This window comes from Apaloderma vittatum, unplaced genomic scaffold (assembly GCF_000703405.1).
Source record: "Apaloderma vittatum isolate BGI_N311 unplaced genomic scaffold, ASM70340v1 scaffold1159, whole genome shotgun sequence".
Classification (NCBI taxonomy): Eukaryota; Metazoa; Chordata; class Aves; order Trogoniformes; family Trogonidae; genus Apaloderma; species Apaloderma vittatum.
In genome coordinates, this window is record NW_009734388.1 from 39,348 (window position 1) to 59,768 (window position 20,421).

The 20,421-nt window shown below is 38.9% G+C and overlaps 1 protein-coding gene across 1 annotated transcript in view; it reads right to left on the reverse strand.

Moving 5' to 3' along the window:
- Positions 1 to 5,374: 5,374 nt before the first annotated feature.
- The window catches only part of PPFIA2 (protein tyrosine phosphatase, receptor type, f polypeptide (PTPRF), interacting protein (liprin), alpha 2), a gene marked incomplete at its 5' end in the record, with an annotated part of 45,249 nt that continues 30,202 nt past the window's right edge, over positions 5,375 to 20,421 (reverse strand). The window contains 10 exons of the mRNA XM_009876224.1: positions 5,375 to 5,557; positions 8,095 to 8,187; positions 9,789 to 9,948; positions 10,897 to 10,965; positions 11,060 to 11,235; positions 13,020 to 13,117; positions 13,980 to 14,155; positions 15,776 to 15,805; positions 17,226 to 17,288; positions 19,403 to 19,603. Of these exons, the coding sequence (XP_009874526.1) occupies positions 8,129 to 8,187; positions 9,789 to 9,948; positions 10,897 to 10,965; positions 11,060 to 11,235; positions 13,020 to 13,117; positions 13,980 to 14,155; positions 15,776 to 15,805; positions 17,226 to 17,288; positions 19,403 to 19,603 (1,032 nt within the window). The remainder of the gene's footprint in view (positions 5,558 to 8,094; positions 8,188 to 9,788; positions 9,949 to 10,896; positions 10,966 to 11,059; positions 11,236 to 13,019; positions 13,118 to 13,979; positions 14,156 to 15,775; positions 15,806 to 17,225; positions 17,289 to 19,402; positions 19,604 to 20,421) is intronic.

The window sequence follows — 20,421 nt, forward strand, 5'->3', positions numbered from 1 at the left end:
CTGGGGAGGTCCCAGCTGATTGGAAGTCAGTCAAGGTAACACCCATCTGTAAGAAGGGACAGAGGGATGATCTGGGAAATTACAGACCTGCCAGTTTGACTTCAGTGCCAGGGAAGCTGATGGAACAGATCATCCTCAGTTCCATTATGCAGCACATGCAGGACACCCAGGTGATCAAGCCCAGTCAGCATGGGTTTGTGAAGGGCAGGTCCTGTTTAACAAACCTGATCTCCTTCTGTGACAGGGTGACCTGCTTGTTGGATGAAGGAAAGGCTGTGGATGTTGTCTACCTTGACTTTAGTAAGGCATTTGACACTGTTCCCCCAGCATTCTCCTAGAGAAATTGACTGCTCTGGGCTTGGAGGTGCATACGCTTTGCTGGGTGAAAAACTGGTTGGATGGTCGAGTCCAAAGAGTTGTGGTCAATGGAGGTAAATCCAGTTGGTGGCCGGTCATGAGTGGTGTCCCCCAGGGCTCAGTGCTGGGGCTGCTCCAGTTTAACATTTTCACCCATGATTTGGACGAGAGGATAGAGTGCACCCTTAGTAAGTTTGCGGATGACACCAAGCTGGGTGGAAGCGTTGATCTGGTTGAGGGCAGAGAGGCTCTACAGAGGGATCTGGACAGGCTGGATCACTGGGCCAAGGCCGATATCATGAAATTCAATGAGACCAAATGCCAGGTCCTGCACTTTGGCCACAACAACCCCCAGCAGCGCTACAGGCTTGCGGTGGGGTGGGCTGGCTGCCAGGCAGAGAGGGACCTGGGGGTGTTGATGGACAGCAGCTGAACATGAGCCAGCAGGGTGCCCAGGTGGCCAAGAAGGCCAACGGCATCCTGGCCTGTGTCAGCAATGGTGTTGTCAGCAGGAGGAGGGAGGTGATCATGCCCCTGTACTCGGCTTTGGTGAGGCTGAACCTTGAGTACGGTGTCCATTTTTGGGCCCCTCAATAGGAGATGGACATGGAGGTGCTGGAGAGGGTACAGAGGTGGGCTACCAAGCTGGTAAAGGATTTGGAGCATGTGTTGTACAAAGAATGGCTGAGGGGTCTGGGGCTGTTTAGCCGTTGCTGAGAGGGTTGTCAGCCATTGGAACAGGCTGCCCAGGGAGGTGGTTGTGTCACCATCCTTGGAGGTGTTTTAGATACGGTAGATGTTGTGTTGAGGGACATGGTTTAGTAGTGTTGACAGGGGCAGGAAGAGATTGGACTCCATGATCCTGAAGGTTTCTTCCAGCTGAAAATGTTCTGTGATTCTATGATTTCAAAATACAGGTTTCTCAACAAAACAGAGGAACGAGGATGCACTTTCTACATGCATTACTTCTCAAGCTGCAGGTTTTTTGAATAATTGAACAATAAATGTAAAAATCCTTTTAAAACTAGATGTTCACAGGAAAGTTTAAAAGCAAAGAAGTTACTCAAACTCAGTACTGCTTACCAGGGAAGAAACAGTAAGGCATACGCAAATGCAGGTGATGATGGTATGAAAGAGACGTTCTGTACTTAGGCTAAGCTGAGGTAGAATTTAAGGCTAGACATATTTTGCTATGGCAGTGTGTCCTCAAAAGGGTGGAGAAATACCCTTATTTCCTATTGGGTAGAGGTAAGGATGGCAGCCCTGTTGAGTGATTAAACTAAACCAGCAGATTGATGTAGGACCTAAAAAATGATAAATAGATAGCTAGATAGACAGACAGACAGATGCTAATTAAAGATGAGCCATACCCCCATGTTGCCCAGTGCCTGTGACCATTTTGTAGTCAACGAGCTCTACCAGCTATGTCGAAAAAAATAAAATGTCCATGTGTTTTTTTCCACTAGGGACTGCTTGCAGCTGAGCCAGCTGTGTTCAACCAGCCACCCAGTCATAGAATAAAACAGCCTAGTTTGAGTCTGCGTTGTACTTGTATTTTGCCAAATAATTGCAGGAGATAGCCACCCTGCTCAGCTATTTTAGTGGAAAATCTCTATCTGAACAGAGAGTAAAAGCATTTAAAGAATAAAGGCTAATGATGCTTTATGGTAGATATGCTAATTATACAGGTTAGGATTTATATGTGGGAGTAATTTTGCTCAAGAGATGTCCTGATAACTTCCTTAAAATACTTATTTAAGTTGCAGTTAGTTGAAGATTCTATTTTCTTCTGGATGGATTACACAAGTAGCAAGGCTTTAGTAGGAGGTCCATGACAAATAGCGGAGTGCTTGTGGAGACTGATGAGTATTTTTTCAGTTTCACAATGCTACAACTTTGCAAACTGTGCTGAACAGCTACAGGTCCTGAGAATTGTCACTGATACTTTTTTTAAAAAGACGTCAGTGAGAAACTACAGGGGTCTTATCACCAAGAAAGTGTGGCACATTCACAAGGTGCATGGCCATTACTTTTTTGTACAACGAAAGCTGAGACTTTTTTATCTAATTGCTGTGCTTATCCCCACTGCAGCCGGCATGTTATAATTGCAGCAATAAGGAAGGAGAACTAATTAGTGAGAGCACAAGCCCTCTGGTAAAGATACTGCAATAGGGTGTAGGAGAAGAGAGTTAATTTCCTAGATCTTGTGTAGTTTTGCCAATGACATCGCCTACACCAGTTTCTCCATTTGTAAGGAAAAGTAGCCTGTTTTCTAATTTGGGGCTATTTTTAAGGAAGAGAGAATTAATATCAGACTTTTAAAAATGAAACAAAACAGCACAACAAATCCAACATTACTAATTGATATTTAGACCCCTGCCTTTCTGAAAGGCTATTTGCTCATATTGACAAGAAATATATTATGTCTTCTGAACTATTTGTGAATAGTGTCTCCATGACAAAAATATTTGTAATAACTTCTGCTTTCCGAGGAAGTCTGAGCTTTTTTCCTTTCTCTTTTTTTTTTTTTTTCTTTTTTTGGGGGGAATGTGAGAGGGTTTGTCATATTTTAGTGGGAATAATTTAAGATCATTAAGCCTGGGAAGATTGGGATAAAAGAAGGGGACAGAGTGGTCAGGTGTACTCACTCTGCTACTACTCTAGTAATGTGGAGGATTCGAGAAATCCCAAATGTCTAATTCGTCAGCGTTCAGAAAAACCCAGACAAAGCAAGCTACCTTCTGCAGCAGTGCAGTTTGGAAATACAGTTGGTTCACAGGCATTGCTTCTGTTTTCCAGAGCAGCCTTTTGCTGAGGAACTGTGATTGCAAAAGCCTTGTCTACAGCTTTAGCTCTGTGCCGAGCTCATTCTTGTGCATGGCTCTGGTGCTGCCCAACAATCTCATTTAACAAGTGATAGGAGAGCACTGATTTTCTTAGTTTTTAGAAAGAGCAGCCATGTGGGTAGATTTAAGTGGCCAGGGAGGTATGGAAACTTGGCTGGAAGAGGTTGAGGCCATAATTACTCCCAGTGTTCTGAAAGGGCTGGAGCCAACTAGACAACATTTAGCATAGCCACAATTTCTAGCTGTTGAGAGTAGTGTTTCAGCTTGTAAAGGGGAGGCATGTACTAGAAGATTTTACATATTAGCCTTAGATCAAAACTGGTCACAATAATACTCTAATTCTTCTCATCTGTTTTCTTCCACTGTGAGATAAATAATTTGGGGTTGCTGTACTTCAGGGACAGGATAGCTACAGCTTTGGTTGCAAGATCTTGCTCACGCTATTCCCCACCTCCATCCCCTCTGCCCCCTGAACGTGAGCGTGTGGGCTGCAAGAGAAATTCTGTAAAATGGGAGCTGGCATTAATGAGAGAAAGTGTATTCAAATGATACTGTAGCCACTGAAAATGGTGTTTGCATTGCTTTACTTAGCGACATTCTGGACTAAAATAATCTGAGAGGAGGCTGAGGGAGCAGAAGAAGGAGCATTACCAACGATGCCACTTAAGCCTGAGGACCTGTACGTAAAAGCCATGTCTTTGTCCACCTGTGGGTTACCCCAAGCTTTCATATTGCATCCATCAGCAAGTTCAGTGCTCCCTCTCGTGGCAGATTCAGACCAGTAAATCCAACAGAACACACCTGTTCATGGCAAAATATGTTTATGCTTAGCTGTGGAAAAGTACCTGGCATCCGAACTATTTTAGTGCTACTACATTCCAAGCTTAATAGACTTATAAACACAGATAGCACTGAATTCTTTTTTTTTATTGACATTGGGGGAGAAAAATCTTTCACCATCTGATTGACTGAAGTTTGCCAAATGAAAATAGACAGAACAAATGTTTATGTACGTGCAAACATTGCAGATCAAACTGCTAAAAGAAATAACTAAAAGACAGGTCTTGAGCTAAGATCAAGCAGCAGAAAAATAGCAAATAGGTAAATGACTATTAAGTAGGTCTTACTTTGAAACTTCCCATTTAAACAAAGAATAAACAACAATAACACCACCAAATAAAGCCACAGCAGGTAATAGTTGCTCTTCTAAACTTTTATACACGATATATTAATCACTCTGTCTTTCAGTTATTTCCTCTGATAAAACTGACTTCTGTGAAGTCTCAGCAAGGCCATCTTGGCTAAAAGCATAACGTTAGACAGGAGCCTGTCTAATGCCCTGTTATAATGAAGAAATGGTGGGGTTTGGCTTCTCTTTTCTTTTTTATTCTTTGTTGAATATATCGAAATGAGAATTCGATGCTATGCAAGGATCAGATTTAATTTTCCAATGCTGGCTGGTGTCTGAAGATCCTGGAACGCAAAGGTGGCTCTTGGTAAAGCAAGATTCTTCTTGGTCCGCAGGTAACATAGAAGAAAGTTTTATTTTCTGTATAAATCATGATTCATTAAATTGCTTTTTTTTTTTCATTTTTGTGTGTAAACAGTTCTTCTGGGTTTATTTGTTTCTTTTTAAGAGGCAAGACATTATGGTGCTTCTCTATAGAAATCTAGCATTTCCTTTTTGTATTAGAGGTCCATTTTGGCTCCAGTTCCAGGTTATGTCATTCTATTATACATCATCAGAGGCAGGTGTTCAGCTTTAAATATTGACAGATTTTTCTCAGTAGGAACATGTTGAAGCTTCTAACTCTGCTAAACATATTCATTTGACTGTTACAATCCAAAAACCGTAAAAATGGTGGAATGGAAAGATACAAACAGTATTATTGACACTGTATTGTCAAATGTTTGCACTGAGACCCCATGTACCATAGATTTTATTTTTAAAAAATCATATTTATATCCATTTACATAAGACTTACACATTTTAAAAGAAATACATACACAGTAAATACGTAAATGTCTAGTATTTTACAATAAAACAGATGGAACAATGTAAAAATGAGTGGCTTCATTTGATAAAAGCTTTGGATGTGCACTACTGCCAAATTTTTGATGACAGAGATGCTGAGAGGCAAGGGAAACGTTTGTACTTGTATTATTTTTAGTAGTAATTTAGGTATTCTTTATTCTTGTTTTAAATTAACCGACACATGAAAGGAACATCATATCTGTCTGATAAACCTTATGTGTTCTCTTCCCTATTACCCTGTTCTTGCAGAGAGTTTTAATGCTCTTTTTCCTAAGTAGTGGTAGTGCACTTCAGGTAAAGTAGAAGAAAGAGATGACATCTAAGGGAGAAAATAAACAAACATTAATTAGTGAGGTTCTGTGATTCTAATGTGGTGTAGGATGCAATGATACTGGAACATATTAAAGCACTAAGTAAGCTATTGCATGTTTTACTAGAACATGAATTTTGAGTATCTGAGACATGCATTTGTTGTTTAATTTAGATCTGCAACATAAATCTATTAATAATGCATTTTAATCTGAAACTAATTTATACTGCTTATTGTCCTAGATCAAAACAAACTCCTCCTTAAGTTCATCTTACAGTTGTTTTTTTGCTGTTTTGATTCAGCACTGGGTTTAGTTTCCTGCATCTGTTTGGCACAAGGCTGAACACACGTTTTAAGTTTATAGACCTTGTTGATGATCCTTGTCTGATCCTCCTTGTTCACTGCAGCTTAATACAATTATTATATACAAGTATATATGAAAGTGCAAATTTATACAACTCTCTACAACTAATTTATACATCTCTCTACAACTCCCTGAAAGGCAGCTGTAGTGAGACGGGTGTTGGCCTCTTCTCCCTAGTGAACAGCGATAGGACAAGGGGGAACGGGGTCAAGTTGCACCAGGGGAAGTTTAGATTGGATATTAGGAAAAACTTCTTCACCGAAAGGGTAGTGAAGCATTGGAATGGGTTGCCAAGGGAGGTGGTGGAGTCACCATCCCTGTTTAAGAAACGGTTGGATGTGGCACTTCAGGAGATGGTTTAGTGTTAGGGTGGTGTAGGGCTGTAGGTTGGACTCCATGATCTTAAAGATCCTTTCCAACCTTTATGATTTGATGATGCTATATACAAGTATATAAATATTATCTACAAGTTAGCTTGTATAACTGCAATATAAACATTTTTTTTTTTGCTCAAAATATCTAGCTCCCAAATACAGTGTCAGCTAAGTTTGCTACTTGATGTGGATTGATACTTTTTGGACAGTTTTTGAATACAGTGCGAATAAACAGTTTGGATCATCTTAATTCTTGTTAGCGTACCAATTTTCAATATCTTGTTGCACTCTTCAAACGTCTTGGAAAATATCAACTCACATGCCTGGCCGTTACTGTTGCCCTTAGTGATAGCCTGGTGTTTGAACTTAATTTCTTGGTCATACTTCATTGCTTTCAACACTGCAGTTCTGAAGAGGAGGAAAGATACACAACTCTTCCATAAGTTTCTACCCCTACTGAAGGCAGTGACAGTACTGTCACTGACTTTACTGACATAACACCAAGCTGTAATCTGTACATACATACACATAAAAAGATTTATATAGTTTTTGTGCTTCATTGTGATCTTTGTAGGACCAGGTCTAAACTTACCTATTTTAGAAAAAAAATATAAAGATCTCCTGTGCTAATTTTTTTGTGATGGCATGAAAAGTTCCCTTTTCTACTGGATTAACACTTCATACTGTTGCAGTCTCCTGAAGATCTATGAAGTAAGGCTTGTGTCATCAGTAGGATCCTGAACTATCTGGTAACATCAGCTGTTCCTAAGCATTTTTTGAACCTGCCCAGAATTAGTAAAATCTTGATTGTGCCAAGCCTCTCCCAGTCTTTGGAGTCTAAATAAAAGGACTTTCTTGCCGATCCTGGCATATCTTGCTTACAAGATGTAACAGCTATCAAAACATATTTAATGTCAGGTGAGGTTTTGGTGCTATCCAAATACTTTTTTCAGCTTCCCTACAATCCTCTGAGTAACTAAATGGAAAGCAGTTCTACTGAGAAAATATTAGCATGAAATGGTGCAATATTGATGGAAGTGCCCATCATATTGGTATTTTTTGCAAAACTTGTGATGTAGCAGAAAACAGTGTATTTCCACAGAAGTCCAGAAGAATGAGTCTGAGAGATTCATAACTATATTCAAAAGATAAGTGGTGAAAAATGCAATGTGAATTCCAGTACTAAATTTGATCCAAAGCTGCACCCAGCTCAAAAATATCCTCTTTTTTTTTTTTGTCACTAGTCAGTTCTGAATGATTTGAGAAGTGCAAGAACCTCTGTAATAGATAACTCTGGAAGATTTTCTACATAGGAAGTTTTGTTGTACTTCGTGCAGCTACCTGATGTTTTAAACTGATCCATATCTCTCATCAAAAAACAAACAAACAACAAAGCTCTTCTGCCTTTTTTCTTTTCCCCCTCTTCCTCTCTCTCCCTAGGTCCTGTTTCAAGTTCTCATGAAGTAAATTCACTCCCTGTGCCTACTGCCATATCCCCAATTCTAGTTTTAAGTTTGAGAGTGTAAAAAATACGTTATGGTTGGTGAACTATCATCTGAACGGGGTTGTCTGAAAACTTCTTATCTGCTGTAGTGGTTTCAGCAGGGAGAACTTGCTGTTTGAGCTGTTGGGGAAAGGAATCTCCTTTAGCATCTCCTGGATTGAGCTTGAGACTGTTGTCATGATCAAATGACCACCCTAGTGAGTCTGAGTTAGGTCTGTGGTGGCTCTTGCTTGAATGCTAAAGAATATTGGGTGTAGTGAACAGTTACAAAGAGCTTTCATGGTCGTCCCTTATGAATACTCACAACAATTCAGTGCTGGCTTCTTTGCTAGGCCTTGTCAGCATGAGTATGTGCGAACTGTTGAGCTGTCTAATCTCTGCAGTCGTGATGAAGCAACTGCAAATTGCAAAAAAAAAAAAAAAGAAAAAAGGAACAAAACAGAACCTTTTTAGAATCATGAAGAAAATAAATCAATCTGTTGTTTCCCACTGGAAGGGTGGCTATTAAATTGCTCCATGACATGATCTGGGCATAGTCTAGTTCAGAAATCATTTCTTCATGTCTGGTGTACTATTGAAATCTATCTTGAATGAATACATTTTAAAACTCAATTTTGTCTTTATTTTGTTGGAAGTCCCAGTACTGTACCTACCCTGCCATTTAAATACTATAGCATTCTTAGCACTGGGAGGTCGGAAGCCAAATCCCAGATGAAGATGTAGGTCTTCAAAACTACTTGCCTTAAGTCTACTGAGTTCAGTACTCATCTCAATAATAAACTGTCTGGAAGACCTCATGTAAATCACTAAATCTCCTTGTGCCTTAGTTCCCCATCTGTAAAATGGGAATAATATCTTCTACCTTATAGCATGGCTAGCAGATGAAATCCATGAATGTTTGTAAAGGTCTGAGCTATTACAGTCAAGTGGGCCACAGCAACACCGAGGGAGCTCATACCATTATTGGTATATGGAATTTGCCTTGGAATGGATTCTTGTCCTACAGCTTCATCATTGCCAAGAAGTGTGGGATCAAAAGCAAAGCATGCACATGAGCAGTGGAGTCAATGGAATTCAGTGATGCTATCAGTAAATTATTCCATCTGTAACTGCAACCACAAAGTATTGTTTTTAAAGCTGAGAAACTTTAATGGCATATAGATGGCTTTAATAGAATTTAAATGGCAATATTGTCATATCAAGTTCATTCAAGAGTTACAGCAGTATTTGAAATGGGTCAGTCTGTGTACTGGTTCTGAGAACTTCAGACAGGTATACATGGCTTTATCATCCATATACCCAAAGGAATAGCTGCAATGGGATTTGCCTCCTCTCCCTGCTCCTTTACAATAGTTTTAAACTTTTACTTATTTTTTAATTATGATATGCTTGTTGCTTTTCAAATTATTGATAAATGCATCTCTTGAAAAATTAAAAGATTTTCAGAGAAAATTAAGACTGATATACAGTAACTCAATTAGTACCCAAGATTCAGTATTTGCTAACTACACTGCCCATCTGATTGTTACTGTTAGCAGCCTGAGTTATTTGATGGTCAGGCTAAGCCAGTTAGTTTGAAAGTCAAACAGGAAAATAAAGGTGATAGCCCTTTCTAAGTTGTACACTCCACCTGCTAGAGAGGTTAATGAGGTGCAAAATTTTCTTAGAAATTATATGCACTCTAGGTAAAAGTCAGTAAATGAATTCCTTTCTGAATGTTTTTCCTTTGCAGGTCTAGGATAGCTAGATGGCCTCCTTTTTTAAAACATAAAATAAATAAACACTGACAGTCTGAAGCAAACTTGAAGAAAACCCAATAGTATGCCAAATCAGTACTTTTCCATTCTCTAATTCAACTCTACCAACCTCCATTCATCCCAGCTACATGAACGCAGCTGTTCTGGTGCAAGACAGACACAGATGTGCACTAAAAGTCAATTTAGCATGCTAGGATAAGGCTCTTGCTTTTCAACAGTAAGCGCAGAAATGGCTGCGTACCGTCAGTTGCCATCTTCCGTGACTGCCCTGATGTCGTGGTTAATCGGAACCCAGCTGGCAGCGTTTCCGAGGAGCCTGGCATCATGCTGATCCCGTGAACCTCTCGCGGAGGGAACTGTCGTCGCCAGGAGGGGCCACGTCTGAAGTTCTTGTCATCGCTCTGTCAACACAGAGTCGTAAACAATGAAGCAAAAAGAAATTTTTGGATTAATTATCCCGCTGTCCTCTGCCTCTCCCACTGCCAAATGTGTTCCACAACAACTACCCTGCTCTGTTGCACTGCATCCAGTAACTGTTTGAGATGCTCTTTTACACGTAAATGCTTTAGAAACATTAAATGCTAGAGTGGAAAACCCTTCTTAAATCTCTGGCTCAGTACAGTAGAAGGGTTTAGTATCACCTAAGTAGAACTTTCTTAAAGTCAGATCTCTTCCAGATACTGTGACAGAATGTGCAGTGGCTTACTGCATTAGGAGGTTTACATAAAGTGCTAATAAGAATTAAACAGTCATGTGCATGCACAGAATTCATCAGCATCTCACATTTTCACCACATCCTTAAAAGTTTTATTCATCCTCATGTGCCAGTGTCCAAGACTTGAACATATTTGCACTGGACTCTTTGAGTATTTTCCGTAAGTGGATTTGCTATTCCCCATCCTAGATAAATACCCCAAATCCCATTGTGTTACATACTGATTAACTTTTAAGAACAGCACCGCCCCCCAAAAAAACAACCAATAAAAATTCACTGTTTTTCTTTATTTTTAAAGAAAGGGTGTAAGTGTCCTAAAGGGTAGGTTGCACAGGCACCTCCCCCCCCACCCCAAACCTTTTCTGAGCAGTGAAACTTCCACTCCTTTCTGCATGTCTCCTCTGTGGAAATGTTAATCTTAATGTAAGAGCACAGTGCCAAATTCAGCGTATAAAATGATATCAGTATGTAGCCATACTGAGGTTACTTTAAAAACCTTGAATGATATTTCCTATTTTTTATTTAAAGCTGCAACTGACTCCTTTTAACAATGTGCGAATTAACATGTCTTCATGCATTCAACTTTTGTATTTTATTGTGATATTGTATGAATACTGAAAATAAAATGAATTACTTCCTCAAGTCGTCTTTCAGTTCCTAGTGCTAAAAGGTTGTTGTATTCTCTCTCAAGGATCTGCCGTGCCTAGAGATACCAAAGTAGAAAATTAAAATGGTTGGAGATGAATAAGAGGCAATAACGGGTACAGATTAAACAGAAGTAGCATGAGCAGACTTGCCTGGGTGTTTTGTGTTGGAATCTGTAATAATAAAGCTAAACTGCTGTAATCAAAGTTTTCATCCAGTGCTATAAGTGAACCATGTACACCACTTTCTAGAATATTATTTGCGTATTCTCGGAGACCAATAGCTTGTATCCAGCGTATGACTCGATCATTGCTCCACACCAGCACATCTGTAAGGACATAACGACAGTTCAGTCTCCTCATACCTGGTAACTTCCGAGCTGTACAGGTGCATGCAGGTAGCTGCTCATGCACTGTGGATGTCATACAGCTTTATTTATTAAACGAGGAATGCCAGCAAACTATTCATATAGCTTCAGAATCTCCTATTCAAAACTCTGTATGATTTCATCTGCCTTTGAGTTAAATGTTTATTCTAATGTTTCCAAAGGAGAAAGGTGCCTCTGGAAGGCATCTCCAGAATGCAATTCCTCCCACCTCCTATCGTTATCCTTTTCAATTCTTCGGCAAGATTTTACAGTTTAACAGTGCAAGGGCACAGGAGAAATATCTGTTCTTCAGGGCTTCACTTGAGAGTTCTGTATTAAACATTTTGACAGTCAGGTCAGCACCTACCCTTTTATAACAGGCCATAAAGCAAATCATGACTTCACAACTTTGGAGACTAAAACTATTTTTAGTTCAGAAAGCTGGTTGAGCTGTTACAGTCCATGCCAATTATATATAAGGCAACAAAGCGAGCTAGGAAAACATATTTGAGGATTTGGCTATTATATAAAAAGAAACTTGCCCTACCATAAGATTAAAGGGAAGTTACTTACACTGATCTTTATAGCTGCAAGCGGGAAATGTAATACTGAGTTTTCTGTTACTAAGTGATGAGGCTTTTTCCTGATCCCATATTAGTCCAGCTAATGTAGCTGTCCTGGGAGCAGGCACCCTCCATCGCCTGACCAAGAGCAGCCCAGGCTTAGGGGCCAGGATCAGCTGAAGCACAGCCTGGCAGCCAGGGATCACTGAGACCAAATCCCACCTGGGATTGTGCCTAACTGATGGGTGAAGGCAGCTATGGGTTATTACTCTTGTCCCAGTGGGGCCCAGCATTGAAGCAACATCAGAATTTCGGACCAATACCCAATTCCCCTGTGTCAGGCTCTGGCTACACCCACTCAGGCTGATGCTGATGCCTCCACATGCAAACCAAAATCTTTCCATTAGTGCATGCCATCATCAGCCCTGAGCAAACACATGCTTTCATTGTAGCCATTCCCTTATCTTTTAGTTCTTCCAATTGGCATTTTGCTGGAGAAGTTAACTTCTATATCTGCTAGAGCTAGAAATGCTTAAAGGAATCTTAAGATTCAGTTCTGGTAATGGAAAAAACCCTTGACAACCCTGACTGTTACATACAAAAGGAGTGATGCAATGAGCCTGCAACTGCTCTAGAGAGCTTTACACAGAAAAAATGCTTTAAGATCAGCTGTTAAATCTTCTAATAAGGCAAGTCCTGTTAGGAACATTTTTACACACCAACCAGCTGCCTCAGTGGCCACCCTTCGAAGCAATGATTTCTTTGATATACATTTTGAAATAAGAAATCAAAAGCAAAAAGTTTTCAACTGCAGGAGCCCAGTGTCAGGATCCTGAATGCTCCCATTTCCAGTGTTGCCCCCAGTGCATCGCACTGAGCTGCAGGCTATCTGGCCTTCTGCTTCTGAGGCTGAAAGAGGCTATGATAGTATCTGTCCCCAAAATCCAATTTAGCAAAATGCATGTATCAAACTGCCATTCGGAACTGCAGCCTCAGTTTAGCAAAGTACTTAACTGTGCCTAATTTAAGGACATATCTCCTGTTCTGAAGACAAACGGACTTATATTAGTTTTACTTAAAGCATATGCTTAAATGCTTTGCTAAAACGGCATGACAAGGGGCTAACAGTGTCAAGCTTCAAAGGAAGAAACATTCCCAGTATTCATTCCCAGAAACTATCACCTTTTATTTCATGCTGACTCATTTCTCTTCGCTTTTCCAGTTCTTTTCTATCATAATTCAACCTCTTTAAACACATGATTCCGTATTGCAAGCTTGTTCTGTTATTTAAAGAGAAACATTTACAGAGTTAATAAAGATAATTTTGAAGATGGGAACATATCTAGGATGTATTTCCTGCATTTCACATGAGGTGTTTCATGGTGCCCATGTAGCAAATCTTGAGGACAGAGGGGAGAGCAAAGCCATTAAAAAAAACTCCACAGACTTCAAAATTGAAATGAACAAAACCAAAATGAGCACGTTTGAATAAATATTCTAGAATAAGAAACCCAAAACATTAAATATCGTTTTCAGAAAAAATCTGCCCTTGCGAGCCGTGAAATATTTTGTCAAATCAGGCCTCAAAAAAAAAAAGATGAATCAGACAGCACATTAAAAAAAAATCCACTTCTTGTCACATAAACATCATTCTGCCTAAAGTCTAAATGCCTTTATTTCCATATTTCCAATTTAGCTTTCTGGTTATATCCTTAGATAACCCAAACAACTGTCAATTTTCTTGTACTGTTAACAGCTTTCATGTGCTTACATACAATAGCTTTTGTTTTTCATGATTAGGAGATCTCAAGGCTTCAAATCTTAGTCTATCACTTTCTAATACTTTAAGCCACTTAATAAATTATTACTGTTTCTGTATTGTCAAGGCTTTATTTATATATTAGTGCTTCCTCGCTTATGAAATTTATCTGTACCAATATCTTAGGTTTGAGAGACGTAATTGCACTGTGGTTGCCATTACCAAAGGAATCTCTCTCAGTGCAGCTTTCTGATACTCAGCACATACTTTTCTGTGTGGTTGTCCACACTAGAACAACAGCAAGTGTTTTTATTCTGTGCAGCACTGAGCGCGACATCAGACACATACACATCTTTATAGGTGCAGTCTTTATGCCAACATACCGATGAAAGCTATCCACCATTTTTAAGTGCACACGCAGATCTTTCTTTGTCAGGTGGTCTAACATCCTCGCATCTACCAGGCATTCCATAAAATAACTTCGGTACTGAGGTAAACCCAGACTGGGGAGCCATTCGTTACCTATCCACTCATGGTTCATATCCCCGTAGGCCAGGGTCTACACGGGTAAAAAAAAAAGAAAAGGAAAGAAGACGATAAATTCTTGAGTTTGTTCAAGTCTGCACCACAAAGTGAAGACAGAATCTCTGTCTGCTATGGTCATTCCTAGTGAGACTTCCTAGCTTAGAAATCGTGTCTAACAAAAATCATTCCATTTTCACATCATTTTAAAATTGGAGGTGGAAGCCACTGTACAGTATTTGTTACTGATGGCAGTTTTTCCTATTATCTTTTGGTTTATAGCTTTGTAAATTGTAAGCACTTTTTTTCCGTAATAAGAAATTGTAGTTTCAATTTTAAGTTTTAAATGCAAGCAAACATATTACACAATCAAAATATGGGTTTTTTTCAGAATCTTACTTGCTTTTGATTGACCTTCTAGAATATTTATGCTAGGCAAATCCTACACTGTGCTTGGTAAGAGAACTATTGCCCCAAGGAATCAATTGACATTTCTGTCACTGTTTAGTGGGGGCTGGGGTTTCCTAAATAGCACCCAATGACACTTCATGTATACACACCCATAGTCCTTTTGAGACTAAAAGTTAACTTCAGCTCTTTGCCAGCCAAGCTTATGTTCACCATCAGTCAGAGCAGGTGACCAAATAAATTCTATCAATAAGATATTTTTAGCTATGAGCACCTTAAACTGCATCACATGTAGAGCTCAATAAATTAACTCTTAGATAGGAGCAAACTAGATTCCTCCTAGAAGGTAGCATTCAGGCATTAAGCTACTTCATTGTTCAGCTGAAATTTTAATAAAGTGACAAATAAAGTATATGAAACACATGTGCATGTTGAGCTATTTCATATAGGTTGCCCAGTTAAGACTAAAAATAGATTTTACATCTCAATATTGCAGATTATTTTGTACTAGACCTTAGCAGAAAAGAGAACCCATAAATTGCAAGATTAACTCTTCATCAGTAGGATTATGCTCAGCTTTGAGCAACACTTTCAAGCCTAACTATCTTTTTTTGGTTTTGTTTTTAACGTCTCCTGTTATTATAGACAAAAGGATAACATGGTGCAAGTCAGATACATTTTTTATGCGGGAAAATATGGTCCCCTCATCTTTCATTCTTGCAAGATTTTGAAGAGAAAGGAATGCCACAAATAAAGACAGTAAGATTGTGTAACAGTGTGAACATACTAGAGAGAGAGAAAGAAGTTGAAAAATGTAAGTAACTGATAATCTAACTAAAGTGAGAAATTTTGTTCTTAATTATACAAGACTATTTTTAGACTGATACTTGAGTTTGATTTATACAATTATTTTAAATAAATCTGTTGTAATTTCAGAAACATATTTTATTAGTCTGTTCTCAAAAATAAGGAAAATGTTTTTTTCTAGATTTAGCAGGGAGATAGAAGACGTCTCTGGAATGTAGCTATTTCTTTTACAAAAAATATGTACAGCATATGTACTTCTTTGTGCTTTACCTAGGAAACCTGTCCAGAGAACTTTTTCTTTGTATTAGAAGAACTCTAAAATGAATAAATCATAATTCAATCATTGAGGTACAGTCACAATACTATACTACTCTATGCATATTGACATACTGCTCATTACTATTAGCTTTTCATTCAGAAAATTCATGCAAAAGGATCATACCTGAGCCCAGCTGCCTTCTTCAGACTCTTTCTGTGTTACAGCAGGAAGCAGTTAGTAAAGCAGGTAAGAAGAAAATAAGAAAGAGTTATGAAAATATGTGGGTTTTCTGTGTTTGCTATTCATAGTGCAAATGAAAGTATACATGCAACGTGTCAATAAAATAACTCCAGCCAATGGAAATGCCCTGGGCTAAACTACCTTAAAAATTACAAGACCAAAACCATAAAATCTTAGTAGGGCAAATCTAGCTAAGTTTTCAAGATATAAAATCATTATAGCTTGGTGAAACTTTACAGCATTATCTTAAACACTTTTTATAGTTTCATAATCAAAACCCAACCATTTACATAGAAAATCAGGCAGTAGAGGTGCCATTTTTTTGTTTCTAGTTAGATTTTGCAACATTCACAATAAAAAGCTGGTTTTTTTGTGAATGTATTGTAAAAGAGCTCTTTATGTAACATTTTTAATGGCAAAACTATTTCTCTTGCTAGCCAGGTTCATCTCTACTTCTGGTCATTTGAGTGTTGTTACATTTATATTTATCTTTACAATAATAAAATCACAAATGAGCTCAGTTGTAAAAAAAAAGAAATATTGATGAGAATCTGCTTCATGAATGTTCCTGAGAAAACTTAAAATAGTAGAGCAACCATAAATTTCCAGGACATAAGTCTTTATTGCACCAAAATTTAGCTTCAGTACCTCCCCACCACTTATGGATTGGGTTGACTAAAAAGTTTTCCAGACTGAAGAAAGGGGTTTTTGCAGACATCTCACTGTAGGATTGCATCATGTTGTATAAGCCCTGTTACGGAGTTTTTATGATGTAATGCTAAAAACAAAACACAAAATGATGTATGTTCCAAGTAAAAGAAAAGAAGTCAGAACTATTGAATAAACCTTACCCCAAAGCAAGGCGAGGTTTGACAAAAATCGATCAATAAATGACACACTATATGCACCTCAAATCAAAAAGCATGAAAACATAAGTATGGACATGAACAACTCAGCATTAATGAAAACGCTGAGTTGTGTAATGTACCATTCTCAAGCCTTTCCTTCTTTCTTTCTATTTCAGCAGATATAAAACTCTATTTAGAAGATGTACTAGGGAGTAGAGCACAGGGGAAATTGTGCACCTGTAACTGCGACAATTTCATTTCACTAAATGAGGTTTCATGCTCTCAGTGAGATGATTATGTACTGTAAAACTCCAATACTGGTTTTAAGTTTCCACAATTTTTGCGATCGCAATACAGTTTGTAATTTCTTTTCCTGAGAAATGATGTAACCGTTCTTTAAATTCAATTTCACTGCCCCCTGTGACTTTCTAGTGGCATGCTTGGGAAGCATCCTACAGAAGACAGAGCATCTGACCTAAAAGCAGAAACATCCAAGTTCTCTTTTGAGCACTGAAACCATTTTAAATGGAAGTGGAGAGACTAACCGTTTTGGCTGGAGCAGCGAGATTTTCCATTTCTTCATGGGTCACCCAAACATTGCCTGAGGGCTATGGGCAAGGCCCGCAGGAAGGCAGGTGGGATCCACATTAGGTAAGCAGTGGTAAAGAAGAAAGGCAGCACCACTGTAAGTTAACAGCGTATAGCATCACCATCAGCACAACCACGTCCTTGCCTCTACCGAGCTGCAACTAGAGACAACTTTAGAGAACTCGATCTGTGTCTTTCGTTAGAGGATTCAGAACAGACGCAATGGAGTATTTCAACTAGAACAGATGGATGAAATCTGGCAGAGCACCGTCATAAAGGAAAGAACAGTAATTAAAGCTGCATTTCACACACAAGCGGCAAACACAACCTTTAGCTCATAGCTCTGTCTGGAGGTAAGCTTCACTTTGCAAAGATTTTCCAGCCGAAATATTCTGCACACATCACATGCTCATATTGTAATCTAAATAATGATTACTTCCCCCACGTTTCTGTAAATCAAAAATGTCAAGAGAATTCACTTGTAAAACTCCTTTTTCCTCATCCTATTGTGTTTTTGTCAGATCATTACCAGGATAATGAGTTGAGGCAGGGAGGAGGTGTGGAAGTCTGCTTTGTTTTCTTCAGAGGTGAAGTAAATTAACTCCTCTGCTGAAAAAGAGGGGAGGCAGAAAGATCTGGGACTCAGGAATGCACATTCCAGGGCAGGGCAACTTTGTGCTGCAATTTACTCAAGGAGAATTAAAAAATAGAAGGCAAAATTATTCCCACTGTTTCTAGCTTGAATCTACTATTTTCGCATTTCATAAGTAAGTGTTGAGGCTTTTATGTTTTGAAATGTGCTTTTATGCTTTAAACACTAAAATGAATTTTGTTTAGTAATTTAGTAATTTCACGTAGGTGAAATCTACTACGATTCACAGTATCACCACGGTTAAGACATACACAATTGTTCTGAGAGGAGAAAATATCAGATGTGAAAACTATAGTATTTAAAGACACTTATCAACATGAAGAAAAAAGGCCAGGCTATAGGAACATTAGCGTCCTGTTGCATGGTTGCTTATGTAGCTCAGTGGATCTGTTACCCCTCAAAGGTATCCCAATTCTAATATCCACAAAGAGATTCTCCAAGAATTCCATGAAGATAAGAGATTACAAAATATAAATAATACTACTATTATAAACATAATGATTATTACTATTATCTTACCACTAGAATTCTGGGCTGCACTATGTGAGTAGTAGTCTTTGTCCTTCACTTCTATGCCATGTTTCTCATCTGACCAAGTCTCATTTTTTTTCTTGTTTGGTTTTGTTTCGGTTTTGTTAGTCTCTGTTGCATCTTTCATAGGCATTATCAGCTCTCAGCATGAAACTCACCTTTTGTTATCATTTTTCTCCTCATCTGTTTGGCCTGTTTTTCTTCATTTTCCACTAAAAGGTGCTTTCTTGTTCTACAGCACACACATTCATTCTTACTCTCCTCTAATCTTCTTTTATGCTCTTTTTTATGTCCCCCTTTCCCTTCAGGCTTGTATCTCTGTGTTTCTTTTTTTCTACTTGCTTCCTTCGCATCTGCTGCTACTCTCTCTCCCTTCCTCATCAAATGCACATGCTCCACTTCTCCCTCCCAGACCCTCCCTTCACACCTCCAATCACCGCTTCTCTTAAAAACATGAAGAACGTGAAGCCTGCTGACTTAGATTAGATAACATTTGAAAAGATGCAAAAAAAGGGAAATGGGAACAAGATTGAAAAGAGCTGTGTTCCTGCATAACCTCTCTCCCCTTGCCGCCTGCCCCCCTCCAAAAAAAAAGAAGTAAAACAAACAAAAAACCAGAAACGCAATCCGATTAGATTGGAAGAGATGACTTGAGGAAAGAGAAAGGTAAAAACACAGGCAAAATTACAAGTAAGATGCTCAATACTGATCATTTAGATAACATCAACATTAATCAAAAGCACAACTTAAAAAAATTAAGAGTATCTACTAAAGGAAAAAATATCAGCGATCAAGCGAGTGATGAACAGGTCCTCCTAAGTCTCCACAGGAGAATTCCCACCGGTTGTGAAGGGGCTGTTGCCACAGAAGCCACTCTCCTATTACCAAAGTCTTTCTGCAGGCTCCTACAGGGTGAAGCGGGGAAGAAAAAGTTAGCTGAACAGGACTCACAGTTCTGGATGTTGGAGGTGCTGATGGACTTGTCAGGGACACCATCTCCTGGATTGCTAATCGGAGCTTTAAGCGATGGAGAGGATTGCTGATGCCAATCTCTCTTTGAATCTCAGTATCAGACAAAGCAGACATAATAGCTCCGCTCTTCACGTTGGCACGGCAGGCAGCAACGTACCAGGCTGGCATTCCTAGCCAAAGCTGTTGAGAGAACATTCATCCAAAGCCTTGCTTATTTCTCAAATGAAATTAATCGTCAAAGCGCCTATCAGTTTGAATAAGAATGCAAGTACACACAAGTGAGCATGAATATCAATATTCAATAAAACGAATGTGTTTCGGAACCTTTGAAATTGCCATGGCTTCATGTGAACTCTTTTTGTTGCTTTTACTGTACCCAGTACTTTAAAGCAAGGCATGCTTTAAATTATTTTTAGAGATGTGTGCGTCCATCACCTGGGCTGCTCCTTTCCCAAGCCTTTAATGAGCAAGGAGTGCCATAAGTCAGTGTTACTGCCCATTTGATAGTCTTATCATATACAATCTAAGAGGAATTGATTATTTTTTCAGTTCCGTACTTAAAGTGGCTTTCTCTCTTTTTCTGTGTTAGTCCCCATGGTGTACTCATGAAGCACAATCTTACATTTCTTAGCTTTTATTTTCTTGGTAAAAAAAAAAAAAAAAAGGTTGCTTCAGATAGCCAGCCTAATGAGGACTGAGTTTACTGTAAATTTGAGAACAGCCTGGTATGTGTCACGTCCCAGCTAGGAAGACTGGTTAGAAATTGCAGCAAAATGTGAGCACAGCTACATCATCTGTGGATTTAGACAATATGAACTTGCAACTTCATGCTCTTCCTCTCCTTATGTTAAGTCTTACCAGTGTAGGGCAGCAATAGCCCTTTGCTTCACTACTTAGTCTTTCCTTGTGAGAGGTACTCTCCACTCCCAGTCTTTCCTGGGACCTACCAAGTATGACTTCTTCCTGCCTTTCTCAACTTTCTCATTTTGTACTGTCTC